Genomic DNA, 18,514 nt, shown 5'->3' with positions numbered 1-18,514 from the left:
TCCTTTCTTCATGTCTTTCCTTTTTACTATTGATCTTGCTTTGACTTTGATTTAAACTTTTTTTTCATTGAGGATGATGTATTCAGAATTGTACTTGAAAATATTGAATAGTTTTGACGTTGGTTCATCCTTTCATCCCTCACTTTAGAAAACTGGTGTGAAGGATTATATTTCTATCTCTTCCTTATTTGTCCAGATCTTTTTACCAACCAGTGTCTAGCTTTTAAAGTTTTTTAGCAAGACCAGTGTCATTCATACCTATTCCTCCTCCCTAAAAAATGTCATTGGGACATTAGGCCACTTTTTTGTTTGTATGTTTTAAATCTATAGAACCTGCCGCATCTCTTTTGAGAGATAAACTTAAGATCTTAGAGACTAATTTACATGTGGTCATGTAACAAATAAGGCACTTCTAGAACCCATATTTTCAGATTCCTCGCCCATTGCTTTCTTTTATGATATTATAAACCGTTGCACATTGCCTTCTAGTCTCATCAGGGATGAGGAAAGAGTGGTAAATTTTATTCTGTTTATCTATTTCCACATAAAGGATATTGTAATAGCAAAATATACATGATTTGTTTCCTATTTCAGAGACATTGGCTGAATTACTTACTACTATGTGAGACTTTCCTTTATGCTAGCTGTTCTTAATGCTCCACCTCCTTACCTCTGCCTCTTGAAATCTCTTAATTTCTTTCAAAACTAATAAGTAACAAATGTTTTTATCTAATATATAAAAATTGACTTCTTTTTATTTATTTCCTTTTTCCCTTCCCACTTCCAGAGCCGACAAGCAATTTCACTGGGTGTTGTATAAATGTGAGTATATATATATATATATATATATATATATATACATATATATTATATATGATAAGTGATGTCATATGTTTTGCTTTTGCATTTCTACTCCCATAGTTCTTTCTCTCAATGTGAATAGCTTTCTTTTACATAGTCCTTCAGGATTGTCCTGGCTTGTTGCATTGCTACAAGTAGGAAGGTCCATTAAATTGGATTTTTCCACAATGTTTGTACTTAATGCGTACAATGTTCTTCTGGTTCTGCTCATTTCACTTTGCATCAGTTGATTAGGTTCTCCCAGTTCATACGGAAAGCCTACACATCATCAATCCTTACAGCATAATAGTATTCCATCACTATCATGCCACACTTTGTTCAGCTATTCCCCAATCTTGTGACAACCCCTCATTTTCAATTTTTTGCCACCACAAAGAGCAGGGCTATGAATATTTTTGTACACATATTTTTTCCTTATAATCTCTTTGGGGTACAAACCTTTTAAAGTCCTTTGTACATTATTCCAAATTGTCTTCCAAAATGAATGGCTGGATTAATTCACAACTCCACCAGCAATGCATTAGTGTCCCAATTTTGCCACATCCCCTCCAACATTTATTATTTTCCTTTACTGTCACATTGACCAATCTGCTAGGTGTAAGGTGATAACTCAGCTTTGTTTCAATTTGTTTCTCTCTAATTATGAGAGATTTTAGAACACTTTTTCAGTGATTATTGCTAGTTTTGATTTCTTTATCTGAAAACTGTCTATTTGTGTTCCTTGACCATTTGTCAATTGGGAAATGGCTTGATTTTTTTTTTTTTTTTGGAACAGTTGACTTAGCTTCTTATAAATTTGACAAATGAGACCTTTGTCAGAGGTTTTTGTTATAAAATTTTTTTTCTAATTTTTTGCTTCCCTTCTGATTCTAATTGCATTGGTTTTGTTTGTATGGAAACTTTTTAATTTAAAGTAATCAAAATTATTCATTTTACATTTTATAGTGTTTTCTATCTCTTGTTTGGTCTTAAATTCCTTCCTTTCCCATAGATCTGACAGATATTTTATTCTGTGCTAATTTGTTCATAATTTCCTTCTTTATATTTAAATCATTTACCCACACTAAGTTAATCTTGGTATAGGGCAGCAATGGGCAAACTACTGCCATGGGCCAAATGCAGCCCCCTGAAATGTTCTATCCAGCTGTGTGACATTATTCCTAATCTGACAAATACAATGAGTAGTTTACAATACAATGAAACTTCAAAAGAGTTGCTTTAGAAACAGACTGACGGATGAGCATTTCCTTTCCTTTGGCTCCCTCTTTAAAAAGTTTGCCCATCACTGGTATAGGGTGTAAGATATTGATCTAAGCCTAATTTCCCCCTTACTGTTTTCCAATTCTCCTAGCAATTTTTGTCAAATAGTGGTTCTTGTCCCAAAAGCTGCGATCTTTGGATTTATTGAACACTATTTTGCTACTGTCATTTACTCCAAGTCTATTCTATTAATCTACCCTTCTGTGTCTCTAAGCCAATACCATATAGTGTTTTGTTTTTTTCTTTTTAAAAACTTTTGTGTATTGGCTCATAGGTGGAAGAGTGGTAAGGGTTGGCAATGGGGGTCAAGTGACTTTCCCAGGGTCACATGGCTGGGAAGTGTCTGAGGCTGGCTTTGTACCTAGGACCCTCCCGTCTCTAGGGCTGACTCTGAATCCACTGAGCTATCCAGCTGCCCCCAATACATACAGTTTTGATGATCACTGCTTTATAGTTTAGTTTGTGATCTGGTAAAGCTAGGCCTCCATCCTTCACATGTTTTTCATTATTTCCCTTGATATTCTTGATTTTTTTGTTCTTCCAGATAAACTTTGTAATAATTTTTTCTAATTCTATAAAAAAGTGTTTTGGTAGTTTGATAACTATAGTACTGAATAAGTAAATTAATGTAGAATTGTCATTTTTATTATATTGACTTATCCTACCCATGAGCAATTAATATTTTTCCAATTGTTTAGATCTAATTTTATTTGTGTGAAGAGTATTTTGTAGTTATTTGTCTTGGCAAATAGATTCCTAGGTATTTTATCTTGTCTAGAGTAATTTTAAATGGAGTTTCTCTTTCTAACTCTTGCTACTGGGTTTTATGGGAAACATAGGAATGCTGATGATTTTATGCGGGTTTATTGTGTACTCTGCAACTTTGCTAAAGTTATTGATTGTTTCTACTAGTTTTTTAGTTGATTTTCTTGGGTTCTCTAGATAAACCATCATGTCATCTGCAAAGGGTGATATTTTAGTTTCCTCATTGCCTACTTTTATCTCTTCAATTCCTTTTTCTTCTCTAATTGCTACTAGTAGCATTTCTAGTACAATATTAAATAATTGTGATAAAACGCATCCCTCCTTCACTCTTAATCTTATTGGGAAACCATCTAACTTATCCCTATTGTAAGAGGGGAAAACTGAGGGTCAACTAATTTGGTTATTTGTTCCCTAAGGCAAGGGGGTTGGAAACAGCCTCCCCAGCTGTAATCTCAGGGTCCTGCAGCCAAGATTAAAAGTGGCTGCTTTTCTAATGTATTTGAAAGGCTAAAGGAAAGGAAATGTTTGATCTCACCAGTCTGGCAGCTTTACATAAGTCGCAAATCCAAAATGAGCTGTAAAAAGGCTGACTTAGGGAGAGTCACAAAAGTAAAGGAAGAGTCGAAAAAATTTAGGAAGATTGAGGATGTCCCTTTGTGGTCGCCAAAAATGTAAGGGGGGGGGGCTGGATATTTAATTAAAGTATGGTGGTTGCGAGGAATCAGATTAGATTGATTCTGTAATTAAAAATAGACCGAAGTCAAGATGTCTTTTATAGAAGTTTATTTACAATTAGGAAGGTCGAAGGTAGGGAAATAGAGAGAGAGAAACGGGGTGGGAGTTTAGAGGTTAATTAAACAAGGCTACTAGCCGCAAGGCATTGACAATTAGAGAGGCACAGAAGCCTCCTTGAGGGTAGAGCATTCAGAAACGCCAAGGGAAGCGAAGGGAAGTCATCCTAACTTACCCACGTGACAATTCAGAGGGAAGCTGCCTGAGGTCTCACCAGAGATCCTTCTACACCAAGTTCAAAGTGCCCACTGCTTTCACAGGAAGTTACCAGCATATTTAAAAGATAGCATCTTTTGTCACTTCCTGTATCCATCTCTAATTCAAGGGTACAAATAGCAGCCTCAACACTGTTGCCCAAAGGGCAGTCCCTTGTTCTTGATTTGTTACTTATTGTCACTTGTCACAGATCTCCCCTCCCCACTCGGGGAGGTGGGATGACATTATCTCTGATGGCTAGAGTCTAACTATGAATGAATATGAGCTAATTCCATTTTCACACCCTTGTAGTTGATACTTGCTGATGGTTTTAAATACTGTTTATTATTTTGAGAGAAGACCTTTCTATTCCTATACTTTTTAGTGTTTTCAATAGGAATGGGTATTGTATTTTGTCAAAGGCTTTTTCTGCATCTATTGAGATAATCATGGGGGGGGTTTCTATTAGTTTGGTTGGCCAATTATGGAGATGGTTTCCTAATATTAAACTATCTTTGCATCTCTGGTATAAATCCCACCTGGTCATATTGAATAGTCCTTGTCATAACTTGTTGAAACCTTTTAGCTTGTATTTTATTTTTTTTGCATCTATGTTCATTTAGGATATTGGTTTAAAGTTTTCCTTCTCTATTTTTGGTCTTCCTGGCTTGGGAATCAGTACTGTATTTGTATCATAAAAAGAATTTGGTAAGACTCCTTAGCCTAATAGGTTGTCAAATAGTTTGCCTAGTATTGGGATTAATTGATCAATAAATGTTTTATAGAATTCACTTGTGAGTCCATCTGACCCTGGTGATTTTTTTCTTAGGGGGTTCTTTGGCTTGTTCAATTTCTTTTGCTGATATGGAATTTAAGTATTGTATTTCCTCTTCTGTAAAACTAGGCAATTTATATTTTTGTAAATATCCATTCATTTCACCTAGATTGCCATATTTATTGCCATGTAATATTGGGTAAAATATTACCTTAATTTCTTCTTCATTAGAGGCAAGATCACCCTTTTCATGATACTGTTAATTTAGTTCTTTCTTCTTAATTAGATTAATCAGTACTTTTATTTGTTTTTTCAAGGTACCTGCTTTAATTTATTAGTATTTACCATTTGGTTTTTATCTGAGGATTTTAAATTTGTTCTTCTTGGTTTTTTTTTTTTTTAAGTTGTATGCCTAATTTGTTAATCTCTTTTTTTTGTTGTTGTTAATATGGACACGCAAAGATATAAATTTTCCCTTAGTACTGCTTTTATAGTATCCCCCAAAATTTGATAGGTTGTTTTCTCATTGGCATTCTCTTCAATGAAATCATTAGTTGTTTCTGTGATTTGTTCATTAACCAGTTTTGGAGAAACAGATAATTTAATTTCTAATCAATTTTTGATTTGCCTCTCCATGATTTGTTACAAATTATAATTTTTATTGCACCGTGATCTGAAAAAGTTGCATTTACTAGTTCTGCTTTTCTGCATTTGTTTCCAATTTTTTTATGCCCTAGTATATGGTCAGTCTTTGTGAATGTATCATGTGCTGCTGAAAAGGTGTACCCTGTTTTGTCCCTTTTTTTCTCTATATCTATTAACTCTAATTTTTCTAAGATTTCATTTACATCTCCTTTTTTTAAATTTATATTTTGGTTTGATTTATGTAGATCTGATAGAGGAAGGTTGAACTCTCCCACTAGTATTGTTTTACTATCTATTTCCTTCATAAGTTCCAATAATTTCTCCTTTAAAAATCTGGATACTATACCATTTGGTGCATACATGTTGAGTACTGAGATTTCTTCATAATCTAAACTCCCTTTTATCAGAATGTAATTACCTTCCTTATCTCTTCATCAGATCTATTTTTACTTTGGCTTGGGACTCCTGCCTTCTTTTTCTCAGTTGATGCCCAATAAATTCTGCTCTAGCCTCTTACCTTTACCCTGTGTATGTCTACCTGCCTGGAGTGTTTCTTGTAGACAATATTTTGGTTTTTAATCTACTCTATCTGCTTCTATTTTATGGGTGAGTTCATCCTATTCAAAGTTATGATTACTATCTGTGTATTCCCCATCATTTTGATTTCCTCTTTTAGTACTGTCCTTTCTTCTTTCACTATTTCCTTCTATATGAGTGTTTTGCTTTTAATAAGTCTCACTTTTCCCCATCCTTATTTTACTTTTCTTTCCACCCCCTCCCTTCTTATTCCTCTTTAAGATCTGTTAATTGCTGCCATGTCCCATGGGTCACTCCCCCCTTCCCCCTTTCAATATTCCTCCCCCCACTCCTTCTCTTCATTATTCCTTCTCAACTTCCCTATAAGGTAAGATAGATTTCTATACTCTGACTGTTCTCCCCTCTTCACTGAGAGTAAGGTTTAAGTATTACCTATTACCACTCTTCCTCTCCTTCTTATATTTCTCTCTCTCCCCCTCCCCCACACCTCTTTCTGTGATATAATTTGTCCTTTTTTTCTTTTTCCTTCAAGTTTCTCTGAGTACCACCTTTTTTTTCTTTCCTCCCTATTTTTTTAATATAGCATCTTGTAGAACTTAATACCACAACCTCTGCCTATGAATAATTCTTCTATCTACTATGATAATGATAACAATTTTTAAGAGTTATAGATATCATTTTTTCATAAAGAAATATAATCAATTTTACCTTACTGATGCCCTTAAATTTTTTCCCTCTTGTTTACCTTTTCATGTTTCTCTTGAATTTTGTATTTGTTCATCAAATTTTCCTTTTAGTTTTGGTCTCTACTTTAGGAATGCTTGGAAATCTTCTATTTTGTTAAATGCCCATACTTTCCCCTGAAAGTATATAATCAGTTTTGATGGGTAGATGATTCTTGGTTGTAGACCAAATTCTCTTGCCTTTCTGAATATCATATTCTAAGTCTTGTGATCGATTAGTGTGGAGGCTGCTAGATCTTGTGTAATCCTGACTTGGGTTCCTTGATATCTGAATTGTCTCTTTCTGGCCACTTCCAGTATTTTCTCTTTGGCCTGGAATGTCTTGAATTTGGGTCTTACTTTCCTGGAAGTTGTCTTTGGGGGATTTAATGTACTGGGTAATCTATGGATTCTTTCAATGTCTGTTTTGCCTCTTGTTCAAGAATATCAGGGTAGTTTTCTTGGATAATTTCTTGTAATATGATGTCATGGCTTTTATTTTGTTTCATGCTTTCTGCTAGACCAGTGATTCTTAAATTGTCTCTCCTGGTTATGTTTTCTAGATCAGTTGTCTTTTTAATTAGATATTTCATGTTTCTTTCAATTTTGTCGTTCTCTGAATTTGCTTCTTTGATTCTTGCTGTCTTATGAGATCATTAGCCTCTACTTACCCAATTCTAGTCTTTAAAGACTAGTTTTTAGCTATGATATTTTGATTTTCCTTTTCAGTTTGGTCTATCCTGCTTTTCATGGCTTCCAGCAGGTCAGTTCTGGTCTCCAATTTACTTATTACTTCATCTGATTTCTGTGCTTCTTTTCCATATGGGCAAATTTGTCTTTTAAGCTTTTATTTTCTTTTTTTATTAATTTCATTTCTTTTTCCCATTTTTCTTCTATCTTATTTGGTTCTTGACATCCTTTTTTTGAGTTCCTTGAGGACTTGCGACCAATTTTCCTTTTTTTTTGTTAAGTTTGGACTTGTTAATTTCTTTCTCATTCTCTACTATTCTTCTGTATTTTGCTGTTTTTCTCTATAGAAATTATCTAGGGTCAACCTTTTTTTTCTGCTGCTTATTCCTTTTGCCATTCACTAGTGGGTTGGGGTTTCTGCATGTTAATTGCTTTCTTAGCTTCTGTCTTGCATGGCTTTGCCTTGTTTGTATCTTCCCATCCCATTCAGAAGCCTGAGTAAGGGGCAGGTAGATATGTGCTGTTCTTTGTATAGGGAGCTTTAAAGAGTTTTGCCCTCTGAGACTTATCTATCACCTGCTGTCTCCCCTGTGTCCTGCCTTTTTTCTGCCCAAGCTCCATGTTCTGCTGTTCAGGCTCCACTTTCTTCAGCCTTGGGTCTCAAGTTTCCCTGCCTTGGCCTTGCACTGCCCTCAGGGGCAAGTCTGTGGTGCTTTCATCCAACTCCTGAGAATTTAGAGATTGCCCAGCCCTCACTCTGACTCTTGTGTGGCAGGTGGTGTGGGGGAAAGAGTGATCAGCTTGTGCTTTGATATGTATAGTTTTGCCCACTTATAGTATGGAAACTCTTTTACTGTTGCTTAAGTTTAAGGTTGTGTCCAGTGGGATTGCTCCTTCACTCGTTCATTTTTGATTTTTGTGCTTTTCAGGAGCTTTATAATGATCATTTGGATGGGGATTCAAAGGCTCCGGCTTACTATGCCACCATCTTAGCTCTGCCTCCTAAAAGTTGACTTCTGAAAGAGAGCCTATTATAAGTCTCACTTATATTTTAAGCAGTTTACAATTAGACTACATTCTAAGAATTTTAATTTACCATATAGTTTATATGAAGAAATTAACCCTTCAATTTAAAAGGTTCTGTGCTTTTTTAAATGCAATAACAATGTTTTTTGTAGTCCCCATCCCTTCTATAGTTTTGATTATTGTAATACCCAGTTTTATAATAATGCCCAGGACAGAAAAGACAGAATCTTTTGTCTTTACTCTGCTTCTATGTCCAATTTTTTTCTTCAGAAAATGTTCCTTAAGACTTTTTGGCACTATTAAATATTCATAAGGGGGAAATGAGCAGAATTTCAAGAACCACATGGCTTTGAATAAGGTTCTTTCAGTGAATGAATTAGCATTTGTTAAGTGTTTGATTCTAAATATCTCATCTAATCCTCATGAGAACCTAGTTATCCCCAATTTGCAGATGAAGAAACTGAGGCAAACAGGTTAAGTGACTTGTCTAAGAGCTCACAGCTAGTAAGTGATGAGAAATGGTGATCTCTAAAATCTAGGAATTCTGAATTCATTTTAGTCATTGGTGCAGTTCCAGAAGTATTTGTCACACTCTGTGGTATATCCCCACAATGATAATTTTCTGAGCTACTTTACATCTTTTGTTTAGGCAGATAGAGAGAATCTGAATTAGAGAACTTTTAACTCTGGGTCTAAATTCCAAGGCCAAGAATTACTCTTTAAATTTTCCCCAAATTATAAGAATAATTCACGCTTATATACACACATAAGAGAGAGCATTTCTAAAATGTAAAAATCTCTTTTCTTAAAACCCTGTGAAATTGGAAGCAGCCAAAAGTTTGAGTGATTTTTTTGTTACAACTACACAGATACCACCTTCTATAAGAGCCCTTTCCTGATCTTCTTGATACTATTGACAATCCCACTAAAAGTTTCACTTGTGCTTATTTTGTATATTCCTAGATAAGTGAATGAAAAAATATTTATCATTCACTAAATTCCTGGCGTTGCACTAAGTGCTAGGAATAAAACTATCAATGCCCTCAGAGAACTTAACTTTTTTTCAGTTAGAGAAAATAACACATAAAAGCAGCAAAGGGAGCTTTTTATGAGAAATTATAGTGATGGTGAATGGAACCATAGGACTGTCTTTTATAGAGGTAGTGGTACTGTTAATTTGATTATTTGTGTCCAGAGTAAAATATGGAAAGTAGAGGGGAGGGAGATCTATATTCAGTGGCATACAAGGAAGCAAGATGACCTGTATTGGGGTGGGGTGGGGGACAGTTACACAGGTTTTGGAGCCAACTAAATAAATCAATTTGCATTTGCTCAGTAATCAGTCAAGATTATTAGACATTTGGTGATGCGATTAACTCCCTACTAATCTTAGTCCTAGATTCTAGAAGTCAGATTTGGAGAAAGCTAACCCAAGCAAGACCACAGAATAACCAAAGCCCTGAAAGCTGAATTGATGTTCTTGGTCATCCAGATAAATGGCAGGATTTGACATTAACAGATTCTCTGATTCAAAAAGTAGTACCTATTCTTATAATATGAATTGTTAAAAGAAACACAGATAGGATTACAGATCCATTTGAGTGTGAGATATCCTGTGGGTAATGGGAAATTTATAAAAAGGACAGGATCATTACTTAAGGCAAATGTTAGTGTCATAATACATGTTAGAGACAGAACAGGTCTACTCAGCTTTTTTTATTTTTCTCTTTACTGCAAAGAATAATGACCTTTCGACTTGAAAAGACAATATATATGACTACTGGGGAGATGAAATTAAAGTTATGTAAAGTTGATAGTATGGAAACACCAAGCTGCCAATAATAAGTTCAGTTCATTAGGATCCAGGTAAATTACATTCCAAGAATTTAAAGAACTGGCATGTTTGATTACATAGTTATTGGCAATCATCTTTGAGATATCATGGATCTTGACTTGAATTCTTGGCACAATTCTGTAATGGACTGTCTAGAAGAGGAAACTAATCACAAGAAACTAGAATAATAAAAAAAACTGTTCATCCTTAATTACCTTCCTGTCATTTTTTTGACAGTTATTAGAATAGTAGGCCAGATTTTACATATATAGTATGCCTAGATTTCAGCAAAGCTTTTATTTATTTTAAATTTAATTGACTATTTAAAAAAATTGAGTTCCAGGGGGCAGCTGGGTAGCTCAGTGGATTGAGAGCTCAGCCTAGAGACAGGAGGTCCTAGGTTCAAATCCGGCCTCAGATACTTCCCAGCTGTGTGACCCTGGGCAAGTCACTTGACCCTCATTGCCCACCCTTACCACTCTTCCACCAAGGAACCAATACACAGAAATTAAGGGTTTAAAAAAAAAAAATTGAGTTCCAAATTCTCGCCCTAGCAATCTTTTCCTATGCCATCGAGAAGGCAAGAGTGATGATATTCGTTATACATTTGAAGTCATCATGTAAGTATTTCCATATTAGCTGACTTGCTAAATAAAGTAAAAAAAGTAGGATTCATTTATAAATTCAAAAGAGAGAGAGCGCGTTATTTCTCTCACTTCGGGTGGATTTTCTTGGATCATTCTATTGATGAGAGTAGTGAAGTCTTTCACAGTTTATCATCATAATGTTGCTGTTACTGTGAATGTTCTCCACATTCTCCTCACTTCACTTTGCATCAGTTCATATAAATTTTCCCAGTTTTTTTTAAAGCATCCTGCTCATAATTTCTTATAACACAGTTCTATTCCATGACAATCATGTCACAACTTTTTCAGCCATTTCCCAGTTTCCAGTTGTTTGTTGCCACAGAAAGAGCTGCTATCAATATTTTTGTACATATAGGTCTTTTTGTTTTTTTGAGATATTGACTTTAGTAATGTTATTGCTGGGTCAAAGGGTATTCACAATTTTATAGTCCTTTGGGCAAAGCTCCCAGTTTTTTCTCCAGAATAATTGGACAGTTCATAACTTTCTCCACCAATAGTACATTAGTGTCCTTATTTTACTTCATTTCCCTTCACCATTTGACATTTGCCTCTTCTGTCATGTTAGCCAAAATGATAGGTGTAAAGTGGCTCCTTAATTTGTTTTAATTTGCATTTCTCTAATCATTAGTGATTTGGGACATTTTTCATGAGTATTGAAGCTTTGATTTCTTTGAAAACTACTTCATAGCCATTGACCATTAATCCATTGAAGAATGGTTCTTTTTTTTTTTTTTTTTTTTTTTTTTTTTTTTTTTAATGTTTGGCTCCGTTTCCTTATATATATTTGAGAAATGGAGTCCACTTAAGAAAAACTTTAGCCAAAGCATTTAACAAATTTTCCATGTTATCCTTGAATGCAAGATGGAAAAATATGGGCTAGATAATAGTATAATAAGGTGGATTCATGAATTATTTAGCAATAGGACCCAATGAAAGTTAATGGTCTGTTATATATTTGCAGGATAATCTATAGTGAAGAGCCCTTCATGATCCGTTTTTAACCTTATGCTTTTCACCATTTTATCAGAAACTTGGAAAAAGTCATCAGTGACATGCTTACTGAATCTTTAGATCTGTTAGATCAAATCTAGGATCAACAGTTGAATTCTCATTGAATGAGAATGTCTTCATCCGACAGGCAAAATCATGAACTTTAAATTTAAGAAGATGAAATTTATTAAATGTAAAATTTTAAGCTAAAATCATTTTTACAAGCACAAAACAAGAAATAAATGGCTACATAACTGTTTGCCTGAACAATCTGGAGATTTAATTGAACTTAAGTAGATTTAACTGGACACAGCTGCTGTGTGTGTGTGTGTGTGTGTGTGTGTGTGTGTGTGTTCTTAGACTACAGTAAGAGGCATAAAAGTACAAGGTTTGGATAAACATTAAAGTACCACATACATGCTAAGTATTTTCATGGTCATCATCATCACTATTTTTACTTTTTGTTACTATAATGATGATGATTATTAACTGGCAGGGTCTCAATATTTAAGGGCACAGTATTGCAAGAGTTCACTAACTGTTGGCATGGAAACTCCCTTGACTTTTGTGTAGTTTATAAGTTTTTAATAGATGATCTTTGAGAGTTGGTTTGAACCCCTCAAAAAATTGTCACCTGGAAAGAATAAGAGGTTAGTCTAATGATTCACATCTCCAACCTTATTTCTCAAATGACAGCCCATAAATTCCAACTTTACTAGTTGTACATTTGGAACCTTTTTAAAAGTACTTTATTATTTGGAACTTTATACACATATAGCAGACCACATAGAATTCTTTATGACAACATTGACTTTCTGTTTCATACTGCTTGTTTTTAAGTGTTAAAGAAAATTCTACTTTGTTTTCTCTTAAGTTGCCCTGTTTTTCTGTGTTTCCTTCCATTCTATTTATATTTTAAAAAATTATTACAACTGCCCCTTCTTCCCTCTTGTTAGTATCAATAATAGAAGTTTTGTTTTGTTTGTGTCTGTCTTCTTTACAGTATTACTGTTCCTCTGGGTGTGTGTTTCATTCTTCCCACCTTTGACTAGTTTCTAAAAAAGTGAGATTAGTCTGTTACCACCTCCTTCCATGTTTATATAATGTTCTCACTTACCCAAGTTGTAAAAGTAGCAGATTTCACTCCCTTCCTCCTTTCTATACTTTTATATCCCTTTCATACTATCATCTATTACAATACTCAAAATAGACCCAATGTACCCACATGACCTATTTTTAAAAAACACAATTTCTTCAAAGCCTTTTGAATATATTAAAGTTTTGAAGGAACACTTGTTTCTTGGCTTCCCATTAAATGTTAATACTATATTACCATTCAGCACCTTCTACTTGCTCAAATAAAATTTCCTTTATAGGTTTTTCTTGATATTTTCTCTTTGTGGGAACTTTGGATTTTAAAATGACTTGACATCCTTGCAAATTTTCATTTTACAGTTTCATTTGCATGATTCTATCTTTGTTTTCTCATTCTAATAAATCTAGGCAGTTTTCATTTATGATTTCCTAAAAATAGAATGTCCAGGTGCTTTTACTATCTTCTCTTCTCCCATCCTCCCTTTTCTCTCCTTGACCTGTTTTCCAAGTCTTGCTGTTTTGGTTTTTTGGGGGGTTCTCTTTTTCAATATCACTTTTTTCCCCCTATTCTTTTGATTATATTCTAATATTTCTCACAGTCTCGTGGGAGTCAGTGATTTCTGTTTTGTCTGCTCTGGTTTTCAGGGAATCTGTTTCTTGGGTGAAATTTAACACTTTCTTCTGTGATATTTATTCTTTCCTCTAGAACTTGTATTTCCTTTTTAAAAAAAAACTTTCATTTCTTGTAGGCATTCATGTGGAAAATCTGGGGTGTGTGTGTGTGTTTTTTTTTTAAGTTTGCTTATAGTTGTTAAAGGATTACTCACTCCCTATTTTAGGTCTCTAGATTTGAAATAATTTCTTATATTAGTCAGTGTTTTCTTTGATTTACTAATCTTTCCTGCTTTAGTTGTTGAACCTAGAACCTTGTGCCCAGGCTTGCCTCCACTGCCTGCTGTGCTTCTCTGTGGACTGCTCAGCTGAACTCTGCTTTCTTAGTAGGCTAGGTTTCTGTGCTAATCTCTACCTCCTAGGATTAGGTTTTTCCTGGACCTTTTTGGGACCCTCTCTGATATCTCAGTTCAGAGGGTTAGATTTCAGCACTTTTGGTCCTGAACTGTCCTGGGCTGACCACTAGTAACACCATTCTCTGAAACTTATAAGGAATGCCAGGGCTTTCTCAGAAGCTATCTCTGCTTTTACAGCCTCTGAACACAAAATTTTGCTATCAGCCTTTCTTTTCTAGTTCTCTCAAGCTTCTCTGATTTCTTCTTGTGGGTTCTGAGGTTGGAAGTACTCACCTATTTTAGTTTTTCATTGGATTTCTTGGTCATTATTCAATCTAGTAAAAAGTCAAGGTTTTGCTGGAAAGTAAGTGTGTGGGGCTTGGCCAATCTGATACCAGCTCAGGAAGCCATTTTGGCCAGAAGTCCTCTTAGACTTGCCAGAATTTGTGCTCCATAGGTATAGTCTTTCAGAGCCAATTCATGAGCCATCAGAATGGTGCTTTAATTAAAGATAACTTTTAAAAGCCAGAATTCTGTTAAAACCAGATCTCATAAAGAACCACATCTGTTAAGTTACTTACAGTAGATCTGTGATTTTTATCAAAATAGGTGTTCCCTCTGATCCTGAGCAATCCATCTATAACTACTTGGATTCTTATTTAAGTTCATGTGATTCCTCTTAAGAAACTATGTGCTCCTTGAAGTCAAAGACTATTTAATTTTTGTCTTTGTATCCCTATAGCCTGGCATATGGTAGGTACTTGGTGTTTGTTGCTTGTTTTTGGGAGAAAGTGAAAGGAATAAAATAAAGTGTAATTGGATTATACAGATAACATGATTGGATTGAAAAAGCTAAGTTTGTAGGGTTTACTTGGAGAGAGCCTTAAGATACATTTTCATTGATTGCTTTGGTTTAGCCTTCACATCCTTGCTATAATTTGGTCTTTCACTGCTGATTATGGCAGCACTCACTGTTGTTAACTAAAACTGTTAGCTCTTCCTCAAACATGTTTTCCATTTCACACTACAATTTTAGTACCCCTTAGTGTCTGTGGAACTGACAGCACCAGTAGAAACAGCATTGTATATCATTTGGTAGTCTGGAAACCTAAGTGGTCTTGACTAACTCTGCACCCAAACAGTTAGGTTTTGCCCCCTTTGGAGCTATTGCAGATACTCCTTTGCTGTTACCTGCCTATGATAGACTTGGAAGATTATCCAACAAAATTTTTAATCTTTTAAGGGCAGAGTTGATAAGGCTGGTGTTTTCAGATAGATAGCCATGGAAAATCTTTCTTAAGGCCCATAAATATAAGTCTATATAGTTTCTTTTGGAGTTGTTAATTTTCAGTGTACCTTTTGCATGCTTCTTTTCTGGTTAGCAATTGACACTAGCTGTTCCTCATATGATTATTCTTTCTTATACATACACTTCTGAATACACTTGAATGTCATTACCCATTTGGAGTTATATATGAATGTTTTTGCTTCCTTAAAAAAAATTTCAGGCAGAAAACCAAGCGAGAAAGCTGAGAAGAACTGCTGTTTCTGGATGCTTTCATACAAGACTGGATAGGGAGCAACTAGGACCTCTGTCTGAATTGGGTGGCCTGACAGGCACTTATTCTGAAAAGGAACCAAACAATCGAGGTCAGACCTTTGGTGATGGAGTTTGTGCTTCATTCAAGTTTGGCTCTCACTTGGAAGAAGAATTAAACTTATTCTGCACAGCTCCAGAGGAAAAAACTAGGACCAATAGGTAGAAGTTACAAGGAAACAGTTTTTGAGAACTTCCTATCAATTGTCATTTAGAAATGAAGTACACTGTTTCAGATAATGTTTTTTCCCATCGTTGAAGGCATTCAATCACTATTTGGGGAGATCCAGGCTTCACGAATTGGTCAGGAGAGCAACTGAGAGTCTTTAATCCAATAAAAAAAAATATGGCCATCCCACTCCTTTGCTATGTCACCATCCATTGCCATTATGCACTTTTCAGCTCCCCATCCTGGGACTACATTGGGGAAATACCCTTCTTCTAAGATGAAAGTGTGACCAGAAAATCAACCCCTTTTTCTCAACCTCTCTACATTCTGTTTATCTGAGTCATTTACTGGATTTATGAGAATGTCCCTTCAGAGATGGAATTATGGTCTACCTCTTTTATCAGCCAAGTCAGCTTGGTTCCATTTGCAGAGCTGTTATTGCTGGGATGAGGTAAGCACAGAGCACAGCTGGATTCTTCAGCTCCCAGCAGTGTTAGCAGTTCAGGTGTTTCCAGGTGTGTTGATGACTTTCAGAGCATATGAATAAATAGAATGTTACAAAGCCTAATGATGTCACTTATTGGGAAATGGGGGTGTTTTGGGTACCATTTTCTCTGAGAATTTCAAGGTTGAAATAATTAAATCTTCTCTTTCAACTTCTCATCAGTCTCTGACAAATGATTATTATTCAACCTCTGCTCGAATACTTCAAATGACAGGGAGCTCCTATACCCTCATAAGGCAGCTCATTCCACTTTTGCCAAGCTCAGTTATTAGAGGAGAATCAGCATGAAACACTAGACTTGAAGCCTGGAGAGACTTGGATTCATATTCCAGTTCTAACACTTGTTAACACTCTTCACCTGATCCTAGATTACTTGTGTCAAATGGTGATTACTAACTGCACTTAGAGGGTCATCATGAACAATGTGCTTTGTAAGTGTTAAGGCTTTATAAGTCAAGATAACAAAATTAAAGGTATAAACATCCCAGAGGGGACAAAATTATCTCTGTGGCATAGTGGTGTGTTTACAAAATCCTAGAGAATTACTAACTGACTTGATTAGTAACTTCAGCAAGGTAGCTGGAAAGGAAATTAATCCCTAAGATTTTTCAACATTTTTATACTAGGAATTACGAAGAAAAAATCAACTTTAGAATAATGTAAAAGTAAGTTGATATTATACCTATATATGTATGTGTGTATGTTTTATATAACTACAACTATATAGAAATTTCTAGAAAATTTTCTAGATGTAAAAAAGAGTTATTTAATGTAATGTTTGGACCATACCAATATACTACTACTTAAATAAATTTATATATTTTGTGCTATACCATCCAAATTACATTATATTTATAGTGAAAATATCAATTTCAGAGAGCAAAACATCTAGAATCTAAGAGCACTAAGAGTGTGTATCATTCCCAGACTTCAAGCTTTATATTATGAATTAGTCATCAAAACTATTTAATGCTTCAGTTTAAAAAGACAAAACAGAAAAATTGGTCAATGAATGAAATCGAACTAGTTAAATAAGAAACTTAGTTGAAAACAGTAACCCAATGTTTGACAAACTCCAAAACATAAATTACTAGGAAAACTCCTTTTTAATAAGAATTATTAGGACAGCTTAAAAGTCCTTTGACAAAAAATTAGGTTTAAACTAGTGTCTTATTACAGTAAGCTTAAGTTGGACATACAACCTTTTTTTTTGTTTGTTTGTTTGTTTGTTTTGTTTTTAAATAAAAACCCTTACCTTCAGTCTTGGAATCAGTACTGCGTATTGGTTCCAAGGCAGAAGAGTGGTAAGGGCCAGGCATTGGGGGTTTAAGTGACTTGCCCAGGGTCACATATCTGGGAAGTGTCTGGAGTCCAGATTTGAACCTAGGACCTCCCGTCTCTAGGCCTGGCTCTCAATCCACTGAGCTACCCAGCTGCCCCCTATGCAACATGATTTTAAAGTTTCATTCTATTAAAAAAAATTATTTTGATTACATGAAATTTTAAAACTTTAGCGTGCATCACATCAGGGAAGTTAGAATTAGATGAAAGTGGGAGAATGAGGAAAATATGACCATTAAAAGTCTTAATATCCAAATTATATTTGTACGGTCTGGACATAATGTGAGCCATTGCCCAGTAGTTATGTGGGCAAAGATGTGAACAGATTTCCAAAGTTTGCAGAGTATAAAGAACCACACGAAAGTATTCCCTTCTCACAAATTAGGACAGCTTAAATCACTTACAACAACTTCAATCACATCATACAAGTTGACAGAGTTTAGAAGGAAAAGGAAAAAAAAGAACTGTTATTGTTGATAGGACAAGGGAAAGGACAAGCAATACAATAAGTTGATGGTCTAGATGAGGAGTAGGCAACTCATTATGGATAGTAATTTCAGATACTAAAAGAAGAGCTATTGTCACAATGGTCCTACTACTGGACTGACACTCTCTGGAGTTCAAAGATACAGAGGTCCATTTATCAAAGTATTCAAAATGATCTGTTTGAATTGTATCAAAAAATGAAACAAAGTAATTGCTCTTTTATTAGAGTATATAGTCACAAAAACTATGATGTTACATTAATGTAATAGAATTATTGTGCAAAGAAAGTGAACTTAAGTATGAACTCATAAAATTTGGGATGAGTTACGAAATGACGAGAGTAAAATCATCAAAATCTGTCTGCATACGATTAGTACAACAGTATAAAATTTAAAACTCCCCTAAAGAACATTGAATTAGGAATACTTGGGGAAACCACTGATGTTCCTGGGGAGCCAGTTATAAAATATACTTCCCTCTTAAAGGCAGAGGACTCCTCAAATAGAATCTTACATATTGTCTTATGTGATCAGTATAGTCTATTAGGAGTAGAGGGAGTAAAAAAACAAGTTAAA

The 18,514-nt window shown here is 34.9% G+C and overlaps 1 protein-coding gene across 1 annotated transcript in view; it reads left to right on the top strand.

The window, feature by feature from the left end:
- The window catches only part of BRD4 (bromodomain containing 4), an 85,106-nt gene that overhangs the window by 21,698 nt on the left and 44,894 nt on the right, over window positions 1-18,514 (top strand). The window contains exon 5 of the mRNA XM_044685317.1: window positions 15,901-16,058. Coding sequence (XP_044541252.1) covers window positions 15,901-16,058 — 158 coding nt within the window. The remainder of the gene's footprint in view (window positions 1-15,900; window positions 16,059-18,514) is intronic.

Source organism: Gracilinanus agilis, chromosome 1 (assembly GCF_016433145.1).
Source record: "Gracilinanus agilis isolate LMUSP501 chromosome 1, AgileGrace, whole genome shotgun sequence".
In the NCBI taxonomy this organism is placed as follows: Eukaryota; Metazoa; Chordata; class Mammalia; order Didelphimorphia; family Didelphidae; genus Gracilinanus; species Gracilinanus agilis.
Note: the sequence above shows the minus strand (reverse complement) of the source record. Positions and strands in the feature narration are given on the sequence as shown.